We start from the raw sequence: 15,459 nt of genomic DNA on the forward strand, positions 1-15,459 counted from the left end.
GCAACACCAGCTGGGCAAGTGCTATTATTATGTTTTAATTTCATTTTTAGGTTGTGTATTGCTAGTGTATAAAAATACATCTGCTTTTTGTATATTGACCTTGTATTATGCAACCTTACAAACCTTATTTGTTATCCCTAATAGTCATTTTGTGGATTTATTAGCGGTTTTCTATATGTAAGATCATATCATTAGAATATAAAGGTAGTTTTACTTCTTTCTTTCAGTTCTGGATGTCTTGTTTCTTTTTCTTGACTAATTGCCTTTGCTAAAACCTCAAAATCATTAAAAAAATATTAAAAACACACACATAATAGTACCTGAAAAAATAAAATACTTAGGAATAAAATTAAGAAGATGCATACTGAAAACTATGAGACATTATTGAAAGAAATTAAAGACCTAAATAAATGGAAAGACATCCATTTTCATAGATTGGGAGACTTAATGTTGTTAACATAGCATTAATCTACACATCCAATACAATCCCTATTGAAGTCCCAGCTATCTTTTTTGCAGAAATTGATTTTGGAAAATGGTACTAAGATCAGTCAATGGGGAAAACATAGTCGTTTTCACAAATGATGCTGGGACTAGATATACACATGCAAAAGAAAAAAATTGAACTCAACCTCTCTTCATACACAAAAATTAATTGAAATGGATCAAAGACCTGAATTTAGAAGATAAAACTATTACTCAGCTAGAAGAAAATATAGGTGTAAATCTTCATGACCTTGGATTAGGTAATGCTTTTTTATATATGACACCAAAAGCATAAGCAACCAACAAAAATACAGATACAGATAAATTAGACTTAATAAAAAATACTATCAAGAAAGGAGTGGGGAACCTATTTTTCTGCCAACAGCCATTTGGATATTTGTAACATCATTCGCTTAATATAATTCACTTAATGTAAATTTATGTTGCTATGAAACAAGCTCCTAGATTTATTGAATTTTGAGTCCCGCCAGACCAAATGATTGGCAGGGCCAAACCAAATGATTTTGAGGGCCAGGTATTCCCATCCCTGGTTTAAGTTATCAAGTTTGTGATAGTTACAACAGCCATAGGAAACATAATACTAGTATAGTGTAAGAAGAATCTCTTTGCATTATTTCCTGCAAATGCATGTGACTTTACAATGATCTCAATAAAAAAAAAAAAAGACTACCACATGTCAAGCAATATTTGTAGTGCTGTGGAAACAAGAGCCACTGCACTCATAGAATTTGCATACTAGGAGGAGAGACTAATAAATAAGGGAAAATGTGCTTGTGTTAAACAGTGATAAGAGCTAAAGAGAAAAAAAATAAAGAAGGGAAGAGAGATATAAAGTATCAGTGGTGGGGACAGGGAATAAATTGAAATTTTAGGATGGCAATGGAAGGCCCCATTGGAAAGACAACTTCTGAATAAAGAAAGTGACCATGCTGACAAAAAAGGGAAGAGTGTTCTAAGGAGAGGGAGGAATAATTCCTCTTATAAATCCCTGATTTTAAATCAATGCTCTCATATAAGATGAATGGGGTGTGGTATGGTGTGGGGTGTGGGTGTGTGTGTGTGTGTGTGTGTGTGTGTGTGTGTGTTGGAAAGGTACTGTAGAACCTTTCAAACCTTCTCCTTTGCTCACTCTACTCTAGGTGTACTGGTCTAGCTGTTCCTTAAAGAGGCCAAAAATACTATTGCATCAGAGCTTTTGTTTGTTTGTTTTTTTATGGGCATTTTTAATCCTCACCGGAGGATATTTTTCCATTGATTTTTAGAGTGGAAAGGAGGGAGGGAGGCAGAGAGAGAAAGAGAGAGAAACACTGATGTGAGAGAGACGATTGGTTGCCTCCCACATGCACCCTGACCCGGGTCTAGGATAGAGCCGTAACTGAGGTACCTGCCCTTGACCGGGAACTGAATGAACCCAGGAATCTTCAGTCCATGGCCTGAAGCTCTAATCACTGAGAAACCGGCTAGGGCCTGCATGAGGGTTTTTTATTACCTACTATTCCTACTGCCTTTAACATTCTTCCCACATGGTTCACTACCTTGCTTCCTTCATGTCTCTCCTCAAATTTAATCTTGCCAATGAAGCTTCCCTGAACATCATATATGTATTAGTCACCTTCCTCCCCACTACTTTGGACCTCTTTACTCTGATTTATTTTCCTTCATAGAATTTTTCACCATTTAGTATACCATATGTTTATCAGTATACTCATTTCTATCTATTATTTTCCCAATGGAATATAAGCTGTATGAGGACCGGGACTTTGCCAATTGTGTTTACTTCTGGCTCCCTGAGTGATTAAAACAGTGTCTAGACATTGTAAGAAGCTCTCTAAAATGTGTTCAATCAATAAATATTCATATATGTGTATTAGATCAAGCTTGTTAACTGTTCAATCATTTTACTTTAATTTTGTTTTCCTAATATATTAATTATTCAGAGAAATGTTATGGAAGATTTGGAAAATGTTTGTAGTTTTGTCAATTCTTGCTTTCTAAAGAGTGAGTCTATTGTGAGTTGAGTGCAAGTTCAAAATTGTTATCTTGTTGGTTAATTGTTCTTTTTGTCATTAGCTAATTACCTTATCCAAAATAATGCTTTTTTTGGCTTTAAGATCTATTTTATCTAATATTACATAGTAATCCTATTCAGAGAAATAATGTATACCTTAAAGCCAATCAGTTCCTTCTCAAATTGTATCTTATTATTTTTAATATTCTGATTCCAATGTTGTTTTTATACAGTTCAATTAGATTTATCCACCAATTTATATTCTTACATTTGGTTCCTGTAACCCACTTCCCCTTTCTGCTTTCAACATCCTTCTTCACAATTACATCCTTTATTAGTTTTTAGTCTTACTTTTATAAAAAGGGAATATAGCTGAACACCCACAATTGTGGTAAAGCAGTATGAAATACTGACTTAAGAGGAGCAACTCATACAATGACAATACTTATCTCTGTACGGCAGTAAGCAAAAGAAAATACAAAAGGAAATAGATTAGAAAAATATCCAGCCATCTAACTTTCTAAATTAGGTCTCATTAAAAGGAATAAAATAGAGAACAATAAAAAATAAAAATTAAAAAGGAAAAAAAAGTAAATTAGGTCTCAGCATGAATTTAATCAATTGTGATACATACATGTGCAAATTTTTAGAATAGAGGTAACAATAATGCAAATACTAAATTTCAGTCTTAAGTTACATTTAATTTTGAGGAAGAGAGGACATATTTTAAGATTTGTACCAATGAAGAGACAGAGGAAACAGATGTAATAACCTTTAACAAAATAATATTATAAAGAAAGGTGAACACAAATGAGTTTGAACCCAGAATAGAAAAAGCCATTCATTGTTCCCCCTAAAAGGCAACAATGTAATATTTGCTAATTTTATAACTGACATGTCGCATTACATTGTTGTAATGTATTCTGATAAAGATAATGAAAAAGCTTGCTTGTCAAACCTTTGTTGCCAAGGCTGCTGGGAATGGATGACAAATACAAAAAAATTCTACCAAGTTGAAGTGATGCAATGGCAACAACTTAAAAAATATACCAAAAGTAATTAGGAAGATTATATGCAATTTGCCATATTTCAGGTTTCATAACTGAGTGCCTCAAGCCAAATAGCAGATTTATTTCATTTCTCATGGTTTAAGCATTTCACTCATACCCTACATCAAAGAAAGTTTACCTTTTTATTCCCTGAAATGTACTGCTAGCCATGTCTATGATGCCTCCAGTTGGTCTTGCCACTGCTCCAACTAAACCTTTCCCAACACCTTTAAAGAAACCAGCTGCTCCTTCTTTTTGAGCTCCTAGAAATAAAAAAAGACAAAGCTTTAGGCAATTAGATTAAGAGTGAAAATTGAATCAACTTGTAAAAACACTTGGTAATATATATCACCTAAAGAAACTATTATACTTGCCTTTGATTGGCTTTGTAACAATTCCTGTTATGCCACTTACAAAACCCTAAAAGGAAAGCACAATTGAAAATTTATAATACTTTCAAACAATGCCTTGACGAACCAAATATGGTTTACAAAAAAATAAAAATACAGAGTTGTGCTTTCTAGATACATAAGAATTAATGTATTTCCTAAATATTTTATTTAAACAGAATGCTTTTGGAGATTACTGACATATTTTATATAGGCCACAACACACTACTCTTCCAACATGCAAATAATACTTGAAGGAGTGTAAGTTATATATCTATTTCCTTATTTAAAGAATATGGCTTTAAAATATATTTCTGCCCAGACGGCGTGGCTCAGTGGTTGAGTGTTGACCCATGAACCAGGGGGTCATGGTTTAATTCCCAGTCAGGGCACATGCCCAGGTTGTGGGCTCAATCCCCAGTAAGGCAGCCAATCAATGATTCTCTCTCATCACTGATGTTTCTCTAGCTCTCCTTCCCTCTCTCCATTCCTCTCTGAAATCAATTTTAAAAACCCCACAAATCTTTAAAATAATTATCTATATCTATCTATCTATCTATCTATCTATCTATCTATCTCCTACATAATAAAAGGCTAATATGCAAATAGAGCGAATGGTGGAACGACCGGTTGCTACGACCAGCGCTAACCACCAGGGGGCAGATGCTCAATGCAGGAGCAGTCCCCAGGTGGTCAGTGCACTCCTACAGGGGGAGCGCCATTCAGCCAGAAGCCTAATGCAGCGGTGGTGACAGGAGCCTCTCCCACCTCTGTGGCAGCATGAAGCTGTCAGCTGGACATCCCCTGAGGGCTCCCGGACTGCGAGAGGGTGCAGGCTGGGCTGAGGGACACCCCCAAGTGCACGAATTTTGTGCACCAGGCCTCTAGTATTTATATAAAAGGCTAATATGCAAAATGTCCCCTCAGGAGTTCAACCAGGAGACTGAGAGTTCGATAGCTCGCTATGACATGCACTGACTATAAGGGGGCAGTTGAGGAACAAAGGAAGGCCCTGGCCAGCAGCTGTCAGCCAGAAAAGGAAGGCCCCAGCCGGCAGCCAGAAGGCCCCAATCAGCTGATTGCCGGCCAGGCCTAGGGACCCTACTCATGTATGCATTTTATGCATCAGGCCTTAAGTAGTAATAATAGTGATAATAATAATAATAATAGATATTTCCTATAACATTCACAACACTGGGAAAGTCTTACAGAAACTAAGCCTTTTCCTCCTCGAGTGATGCCTTCTCTAAGACCAGCCGGTTGCTTGTTCATGGCTTCTCTCCTCTTCTGTTGGTAGTCTTCATCCATAGTTATAGCTGCTACCCCTTTAGCCATAGCACTGGTGATTTTGGAGGCAGCACCAGCTAATCCACCTAGGAGAAATTAACATATCTTTAGTAAAAGCAAATATATCATTACTTTCTAGCATAATCACATTCGAGAGGCATTCTATTTCTTACCAACAGCTCCCCCAACTAATGCCTTCAATCCTAGTGCCATTCCTTCCACAAACTCCTCAGGACCCTGGATGGCTCCCTAAAGGATCAAAAATAACAACAAATAAGATTATGTTTACCTTTAAAAGTGCACTAATTGATATGAAGAAAATAGTAGCGACAAAAAAAAAAAAAAAATGATGTCCCTGAGAAAGTGACACCAGAAGAAAACTTCACATTAACAGAAGTCTCAGATATTTCATGACATTGCAAGTGAAAAGGATTAAGTGTTGCAAGTTAATCCAAACTTAGGAGAATGGCTATTCATCAAAGTGTACAAAAGATGTTTGTTCTGTATGTTGTATGATAAGAAGGTGAACACACACTACCCTTGATAATTTTTTATGAAATAAATAAAAACACTTTCATTCCTAATATATCTAATGTTTTAAATTATATTGTACAAAATAAATATGTTTTTCTATTTTTTCGTTATCATCTACTCTTTTAAGTGTGAAAGTACCAACATGTTTTAACATTCTGGCAGAAATTTTTAAGGGACACAGAAAAATCATAATTTCTGCCATTGATTGAGATTGCTTTGCACAGTGCTAGCTGTGCATACTATTGTGCATAGCAAAACTGCCTGTCTATAATACTCTTCCTTCTACTAGAGTGAGAAGTTTACCCACCTTTAATTTTACAACAGAACACTTAAAATTCAGTATATTTGTTTAAAGTCTTAAGTTTAAAATCTGAGGGAAAATGTAAAAATTTCCTCCCAAATTTCTCAAAAGCTGTTAACACTGTTCGCTGCAAAATAACGTGCCTTTGTGACTCACAAAATCTATTTACATCTGCAACTCAAGTTAACAATTGGAATGCATTATTTTTTCAACAGTATCTGTGTGATATGTTGCACAATGCAAGAATAACTGTTTTACCTGGTAAGGTTCATAGAAAAATGCTTCTACACCTTCAGAAAATTCTCTAATCAAGCCAAAGGGATTTCCCAAAACTTCAAGTCCAAGAATGAGTACATACATTTGTCTAATGGCCTAAAAAGAAAACATAAACATTAATCAATTTGGATTATCAGGCTTAATATTTTTTTCTTAAATTTAGTACACACATCCAATTTTTCAGGCTAATATCCTTATCACCAATTTCAACACCTAAACCATATATTACCTTATTCGTCACTAGTCAGTTTTTAAAAAGCAATTCAGTGTTAGAGTATTAGAAATAATGTAAGATTTACATAATACTTTAGAATATTCAAAATACTTGTACTTTTACAACTATGTGTGAAAGTTGTTAGTACTACCATCATTTTATAGACTAAAGAAATATACAGGTCAAATGATGCCCAGGGCCAAACAGAGGTTGAATGGCAAATCCAGAATCCAAACCCCGACCTCTTGAGTCATGCTCAATGATCTGTCCATTATTCAAGAGCTGTCTCAGATGCCCTATAAGTTACATAAAAATACTGGAATCTTTTCAAATGTGGGAAAAAAATCCACTAAAATAATATATCTAGAAGACTTAGTAACTCAATTACATTAAAAATATCCTGTGTTCGCCCTCGCCAGTTTAGTTCAGTGGATAGAGTGTTGGCCTGCACACTGAAGGGTCCCAGGTTCGATTCCAGTCAAGGGCACATGCCCGAGTTTTGGGCTCGATCCCCAGTAGGGGGACATGCAGGAGGCGGCTGATCAATGATTCTCTCTCATCATTGATGCTTCTCTCTCTCTCTCCCTTTCCTTCCTCTCTGAAATCAATAAAAATATATTTTAAAAAAATACCCTGTGTTCATCAGTTTCCTTTGAACCTAGTTTCCTTTGAACCTAGTTTCCTTTGAACCTAGTTTTTTAAGTAAGTGTGGTGAATTACTTAATATTTTATTTAAAGGTTTATGTGTAGTCTACATTGTTCCAGAAAAGATTGGGGACATAGCTAAAAATTAGAAGGACAGAAAATTGAAAGGCCATTCTCTTTTTTTTTTAAATTTTTACTTATTGAATTTAGAAACATCAATTTGTTGTTCCACTTATTTATGCATTCACTGGTTGATTCACATATGTGCCCTGACAGGCGATCAAACTTGTAACCTTGGCATATTGGGATGAAGCTCTAAAAACTGAGCTACTTGGCCAGAGCCTCTTTCTACAATTCTGAAAATAAAAAACATGTCTTAAATTTTTGAAAATGGCTATTAACGTCCTTGCCAAATCTATATTATATAGGTACAGACACATACAGTTTCACTATTTTATATCACTCTGCCCCTTTGTAAAATAATCTCAGACAAACCTGTTTTGAATAGTGTCTTACTACTTCAGACTGCAGTTCAGATGTTGTATGAAACTGATAGTTGAGTTCAAAAAATGCAAGCCTGAAAAAGAAACCACATTAAAAATGTGTAAATGTGTAGGTATGTGCATGGAGAGAGGGTGGGAGGGAGACAGGGAGAGAGGGAATAAAATCTTTAATGTTAAGATTTCATTTTCTTTAGAATTTTTCTCCCAATCTTTCCTTGCAGTCTTTTCCCATGCCAACCAGAAAACCTACTCTTTTACATACATCTCTGCACATTCTGGTCAAAAAAGCTCTAAAAATCTGATGAAAGCTATGGATCTTACCCTCAGAAAAGCCACTAACATACACACATTTTCCACATAATTTAGAGGATCAGAGAGCCTTTGGATCTATGGACATGAACTTATATTTGTCAACTTAGTCCTATGATGGCCCACATAGAAAATGTTTGACACACTGAGATAAATGTAAGTGGTTGCTCAAGAATGACCAGGGTTCATTGCTGCAGGGCCTGCCTGGACAGCCTACGGCTGAGGTATGAAGGTATGTTTACTTATAACCTGTTCCCAGCATACACCCAATCAACTAATTGGAAAGCTCTATTCTAGCAGATAAGATAGCAAGACTAGAATTCTCACTTTATTCCTGATATGATGTCTTCAAATCTGTTCTTTAATTTGACTGTTACTTAACTTTACCCAGACTCAGATATCTCTTACTGGACTCACTGATTCTTATTATTTTTAGTAACAGTTCTAGGTGGTAGTTGAAAGGGCATTCTTATCTGAAGTCTCCACTCAGACTTGGACACTCTTTGGTCAGATACTCTATCTAATAGCTCCCACAATTACTCAAAGTTAAGTTCCTGATCCCTTCATTACCCTGTCATGACATTCACTTTTTCTAGTCACATATACTTTGAAGAGTCTTGATCCACCTTAAAGTTACATCTTTTAAGCACCACACCTTTGGGCACACACAGCTGCTTAGAATTCTTCCCTAGACCAGACAGGCCTTAAAGAGTGCACCAACATGCATGACCCCTGTCTCTATTTCTTAAGGAAATTATTTAACAACTAAATTGTTTTTCAATAGTTAAGGATTAACAGGTGTATGTTACCTAAGTTATGTTACACTTAACAACAAAACCATCTTGTGCCTAAGATCTGCAGTGTACTTTACACATTTTTCACTTATAAATTTTTAGTGAATATAAAATGGACTTTTCATCAATTTGTAGATTTGAATTTAAACATACTTAAAAACTACATCTTGTACATCTGTAAGAGTGGCGCCAATACTCTTCAGCAAGAGATTTAAAGAACTAATTGCAATGAATCCTTCATGCTGTTCTGAGTCTTTAGCTGCTTCTTTACCCGAACTCAGTGAAACACTTAAATGCAACTAGAGAGATAAAGAGATAAGTATTTAAATCAGTACCTTCATAATGACAATATTAATTTTTAATATTCAATTGTACTTTAAAGTCACTACACCACAAATAAAATTTCAAAGATATCAGGACTGTGCCAAATTTAATAAGTGAAAAGTTTAAAAGATATAAAATCTAATACAGTTCTTTTTGAATTTTAAATTCAGCAATGTATGATGATATATTTAGCTCAATCCAATTCTTTTGGTAAAGCTAAGAAAATATTAACATTTATACATTGTCAGTGACAATAATATCTAGAAGTTAAAGTTGCTGAAATAAATATCTCCACAAGTGAATGTTTCAACTATAAGAACTAAGGTAGCAGGATGTTAAAAGCACTTTTGTATTGTATGCATATACATGCTGTATACTCAGCTATACAATAATTTTTTTCAAGTATTCTATAAGTAACTCATAAAAACTTTGTGTTAAGAACTTTGTATTTAGTTCCATCCAATCTTCAAATCTTAAATTAAAATTAATTTATAAATTAAAATGTATACACTATAGTTAGTACTGTACTGCATACTTGAAAGTTGCTAAAGGAGGAATCTTAAAAGTTCTCATCACAAAAAATAAATAAATTATAATACTGTATACGGACAGATGGTAATATATTGTGATGATCATTTCAGTCTATACAAATATCAAATCATTACACTGTACACCTGAAATAAATTTAATGTATCAATTACAACCCAAAGAAAAACTTATACATACATCAACACAAAATTTAGAAAACTGTCATTAAATACTTTAACACTAAGGAAATCTGTTAGGTCAAGACATAAACATATAAACACATGCTGTGTACCCACTCTTAGTTCCATATGGTGAAAATTATTATAAGAATAAAATTTTTAAAGGGTTATTAAATTTGCTATTACCTAGATTATCATAGATAATAAAAATAACTTATTTTTCCCTACCTTGATAGGAGATATATGAAAATACTCATAGAGACTGACTTGTGATGAATCTACTAATGAAACTGTTTTATATTCTTCTTGGAAAACTTCTATATCTTTATGAAAAAGTTCAACCTATAAAGGAACATAAAGTATTAAAAACTTAAGGGACCTATCTTCAGGAAGTAGTTAAGCCAATAGCTCACACACTGCAGAACACTCCCCTGTAATATCCAGATCCAACATCATTCATAATTAGGAAGATACTGCCTGAGGAGAGAAACTAATATTTCTTTTGTTAGGAAAGTTCTGTCTGTCACTCGGAAACTGATAAGCATATCTTCTATGTTTCCATCTAATCCATTAAAAGACGCTAAGCTTTTCCTCATGTGACTACAGATTTTACTCGAAAAGGCCACTAATCTAATCTATTTATTTTTGTTTTGTAATAAATAATGTATTTATTTTTTTTAAATAGTCAAGTATTGCACTTTTTTACAATTCTTGCAGCACACCAGTGTGCCACAGTGCACCGGTTGAAAATGGTTATTCTAAATTATTAATCTAAACAAAAGTAACCAAGGAAAGTAAAATTGAAAAAAAAAAACACAGTAATGTGAACATGACTGATTATCCTCTTCCTCCTACTATTGATTTAAATCTTTCCTCCTATTTGCTATCTCACGTTTAAAAGACTATTTTAACTTGTCTTGCTTAAGACTATTCGTGTCTTCTATAATCTAAAAAAATGATTTCTGCCAATGTACTCACCACAGCAGCGTAATAAAAATATTTTTAAAATGAAACAAAACCATTTTAACATTTTGAGAATTTATCAGGAGGGTTGGGGAGTGGGGGTAAGAGATCAACCGAAGGACTTGTATGCATGCATATAAGCATAACCAATGGACACAAGACACTGGGGTGTAGGGGAGGCCGGGTGAAGGTCAAGGGGAGAAAAAAAAAGGAGACATATGTAATACTCTTTGTAATACTTTAAGCAATAAAACAAAATTTTTTAAAAAAAGAATTCCTTTGGCGGGGGGGGGCGGGGGGGGGGATAATTTATCAGGATAGCTAACATTTTTCTCAGTCCTTTTCCGAATCCTTACCATCAATGCTATTATTTTAAGTCTTACCTCTGTTTTTTCAGTTACTTCAGCTTCTGTCATAAGTTCTGCTAATGCATAGACAAACCCAAGATCTAACCTGAGATCCATTTCTTGGATCAACACTTTGAAGTATCTATATTACAAAGTAGAAAATATGAAAGGTCATCAATTAACAGTATTAAAAAAATTAGATGAAGAAAAAAGTATTAAATATTAGAATGTTAAAACTTAGAACTTTCTAGAGGAATGTCATGGTAACACTGTTCATAATAGCAACAAACTCAAGTACGAAAATGCCTATAGAGAGAAAATCTATAAGTAAACTGTGGTATACAGTCATCAAACATTATTTATTAGTGTTTATAGATAAATTCTAGCTACATACCACAAAATGAATACATTTTACTAAAAAGCTTAATAAAAAAAAGCAAGTCCCAGGAGTATTGTACGGTTTGAAAAAAAAAAATTTTAATTAGGAGGAGAAAAGAGAAACTAAGAAGCATAATGTTTAGGTACACATTAGATAGATATTATTTAAATTATAATAAAACTATAATTTGAAAAGCAAGGGAATAGCCCAGGCCAGTGTGGTTCAGTTGGTTGGAGCATTGTCCCATACACTGAAAGGTGGTGGGTTCAATTCCCAGTTAGGGCACATACTGAAGTTGTGGATCTGATCCATGGTTGGGGCACTTGCAGGAGGCAACCAATAGATGTTTGTCTCTCACATCCATGTTTCTCTCAAAAAAAAAGAAAGAAAAATCAATGAAAAAAATCCTCAGGTGAGGATTTAAAAAAGAAAAAAGCAAGAGAATAATGTTTGTCTTGGTAATAGGGCAGAGAAAACAAGAAATAAGGGAATAATACATAGATGAATGTTTCTATAAATGTTAGATTTCTTGCACTGGGTGGTGACTGAATTTGAAAATACTATGTTTTCTCTCTTGTTTCTAACACTATGCAGTAATTATAGAGAACTTGAGAAAACAAATAAACAAAAAGGAAAATAAAATGCCCATAATTTAGAAATAACTTTTGTTAATACCTAGGTGTATTTCATTTAGAGCCTTCTGATTCTCCATAATTATAAAGTAATTAATAGACGTTTTCTATGACCTTCATAATTTAATATTGTACATTTAAATCTTTGACTTATTTGAAATTTACTTTTTCTAAAGAGCACAGTTTAAATCAAAACATTAAATAAATACACAAGGAATGTATTAGGACACTTACTTAATACGTGATATCTGGGAATGCCCTGCAGATCTCATGACAATACTGACATCTGTAAAGGGCTTGGGTGCTGTAAAGGGTAATAAATATGATTAATTCCATGATGCTTTAAAAAAAGATAAGCAGCATTTTCTTACCATGTAATACACATTACAATGGCTAACTAAATTATTTACTAAATGGTGAATATCAATTAAAATTACTAATGTTTGCATGACCCATTATAGTCTTAATTTCAGACACCAGGATTGTTTTTATACATTATCTATACTCCCTCTGAGGATTACTAATCCTTTAAATTAGTGAGTTTAAGCTAGAAGCAAGCATTAGAACCATCAGGGAAACTTTGTGGAAACACAGATTTCAGGATCTTGCCCTTGACTTCTAGGTGAAAGGGCTTGGGCATGTATACTGGTCAATAAGCTTCCAAGCAGATTGTGAATACTCCTTTAGACAGTTTAGTCAGTGGTATGAAGGTAACTGTGGAAAGAAAAAGGAGGAGGGGAGCAGGGTAGTGGGAAGAGAAAAGAAAGTGAGGGGAAGAGCAACAGCAAAGAAAGAAGGTGAAGGGAAGAGAGGATGGAAGAAAGGACTTGTAATCATTCTCAACTGGGGATTAGGACAGTTCCTGTGATTAGAAAACAGTCTGAATTTGAACTTCCTCACAATTTATTCAAAGGTCTCAGTGGCTTTTAAATCAGAGTTTTAAACATTGTAATTTTTAAAAAGTAACATTTCTAAACATTAAAATATATATTTCTAATTAATCTTTTCTTCAGTATTCAATCAGAGTTTTGTTGAAGTTAGCTGAGTAAAATGGTTTCATTTCATATTATTATAGTAAAATAAACCAAACAGTTAATACAACCACTTTTATAGCAATCTAAAGATATAGACAAACCTGAATCCATGGTGACTGACTTGGGAGGCTTAATAGGATAAAATACAAATGGAAATACAGCACCATGTATCTGGTTTTGGATCTAAACAACAAACAAACAAACAAAACCCAGGTTAGTATGTTCATATGTTAATTATAGAACCTGACTAGAATAACAAGATTTAAGAAGGAGAAGGAATCAAAAAGTCTAGTCCTACACTGAAATGGAAGTGTTAAAATAGACCATAAGAATAAATTAGTTTAATTTATAATACAATTTGACTATCTATTCAGACTCACCTGTATTCTATAAATTTGAATTCTAAATGATGATTGATGTGCAGATGTGCTATATTCCACGTTTAATGCTGGCAGATAATTTCTTCGTATAGCTATTATATGTGGTTGCAGAATTTTCATGTTATTGCCACTAGGTGTAAAGCGAACCTGAAAAACATGGCATCCCCCCAAAACACATAGAATTCCTATTTACTCATAACTGATTAAAATTAGAAATGTGTACCAAAATTTTAAAAATACTAATTAAAATAATAGGCTAAATATTCAATTAGGTTTAGAATGAGAACTTTATAGCCCATATCCATACAATTCACAAAAACACTCAGATATTCCTTAGAGCTTGGTTGTATCACTTTTTATGTAAATTTACTAAAATTTACCCCAAACAAGTGAGAAATATAAAATAACATTACAAATAATTAAAAAATAAAAAGTTACTGGCTTGTTAACCAAGGAATAGATCACTAGTATCTCAAGAGAAAGTCTGAGTTTTTAATATTTTATATTAAGTATGTATGATAACATTCACTGTTTTGTAAGGAAATAAGACTTAAATATTAACTAGTGATTAATCTAATTATAATAGATAAAAATTAAAACTTCATATCAGTACTTAAAAATATTACCGGAATATTAGTGTCCAACTCAATAACCTTATCTTCTGAAGGTGAAGATTCAATATATTCCTTAAATTCTTTCTCTAACTTCTCAGTGTGCTTTATACTCATTGGCTTCCATCTTGCCTTCTTCTTGGGCTTTGTCTCCCAAACCACATCAGAACTTACATATGAAAGCAAAAATCATGGTACTAATTTATATACATTTTCATTTCAACTGGTTTATTACATGAATTACAAAATCTTGAGTAAAAATTTTGCAATATCCTCAATTCAACCAATCACATTAAATTCCTACTTAGGCACCATTCTTGGTAGTAGGAATTCTAGCAGTGAACATTACTGCCATTCTTTAGCTTCATTTTAGCTGAAGACTGATAGAAAGAACGTCATAAATATAGTAACTTAGCATATTTAATATATTAGGAGGTGAAATGCTTTTGAAAGAAGAAAAAGTAGACAAGGAAAGGTGGACATGGAGTATTGGGATATGCAAAGTTGTGAGTTGCAGTGTTAAAAGTGAGTAGTCAACAGGGGTGTCATGGAAGTAAGATTTCAAGAACTTAGAGATCAGGGAATTTATCCAGAAGACAACAGGAGAACATTTCAAGTAGAGGGACCAGTTAGAGCAAAGACTCTGTGAGCATGCTTGTAGTATATGAAGAAGAGCAAGGAGGCTGGCATACTTGGAACACATTAAGAGTAGAAGACGACCTAGCCAGTCTGGTTCAGTAGACAGAGCGTACGGGAAGAAACTCATCCATGTGTCTCTCTCACATCAATGTTTCTCTATCTTTGTCTGTCCTCCTCCCTTCCACACTCTGTAAGTCAATGGAAAAATATCCTCAGGTGAGGATTAAGAAAAAAAAATGAGTAGAAGATGAAGTAAGACAGGGGCCAAATAATGGGAAAGCCTTGCAGGATATTGTAAAGACTTGGAGTTTTACTCTGAGATGAATAACAGTTGAAAGATTATGAGAAGGCCCTGACCGGTTTGGCTCAGTGGATAGAGCGTCGGCCTGCGGACTGAAGGGTCCCGGGTTCGATTCCGGTCAAGGGCATGTACCTTGGTTGCAGGCACATCCTCAGTAGGGGGCGTGCAGGAGGCAGCTGATCGATGTTTCTAACTCTCTATCCCTCTCCCTTTCTCTCTGTAAAAAATCAATAAAATATATTTAAAAAAAAAAAAAGATTATGAGAAGATCAATGACACGATCTGACTTAAGCTTTGTTAGAAATACACTGCTGGGATAGGGGTAA

At 34.1% G+C, this 15,459-nt stretch overlaps 1 protein-coding gene across 3 annotated transcripts in view; it reads right to left on the reverse strand.

The window, feature by feature from the left end:
* VPS13A (vacuolar protein sorting 13 homolog A) overlaps nt 1–15,459 on the reverse strand; it is a 187,140-nt gene that overhangs the window by 30,290 nt on the left and 141,391 nt on the right. For all 3 annotated transcript variants that reach the window (XM_070431462.1, XM_070431464.1, XM_070431465.1), the window contains exons 55-67: nt 14,209–14,362; nt 13,583–13,729; nt 13,304–13,385; nt 12,403–12,472; nt 11,194–11,299; nt 10,076–10,189; nt 8,970–9,115; nt 7,706–7,787; nt 6,334–6,447; nt 5,414–5,489; nt 5,163–5,326; nt 3,939–3,984; nt 3,704–3,827 (exon numbers count right to left, since the gene is read on the reverse strand). In XM_070431462.1, the coding sequence (XP_070287563.1) occupies nt 3,704–3,827; nt 3,939–3,984; nt 5,163–5,326; nt 5,414–5,489; nt 6,334–6,447; nt 7,706–7,787; nt 8,970–9,115; nt 10,076–10,189; nt 11,194–11,299; nt 12,403–12,472; nt 13,304–13,385; nt 13,583–13,729; nt 14,209–14,362 (1,425 nt within the window). The remainder of the gene's footprint in view (nt 1–3,703; nt 3,828–3,938; nt 3,985–5,162; nt 5,327–5,413; nt 5,490–6,333; nt 6,448–7,705; nt 7,788–8,969; nt 9,116–10,075; nt 10,190–11,193; nt 11,300–12,402; nt 12,473–13,303; nt 13,386–13,582; nt 13,730–14,208; nt 14,363–15,459) is intronic.

This window comes from Myotis yumanensis, unplaced genomic scaffold, assembly GCF_028538775.1.
Source record: "Myotis yumanensis isolate MYYU_CA2020_CCGP unplaced genomic scaffold, mMyoYum1.0.hap1 SCAF_12, whole genome shotgun sequence".
Taxonomy (NCBI): Eukaryota; Metazoa; Chordata; class Mammalia; order Chiroptera; family Vespertilionidae; genus Myotis; species Myotis yumanensis.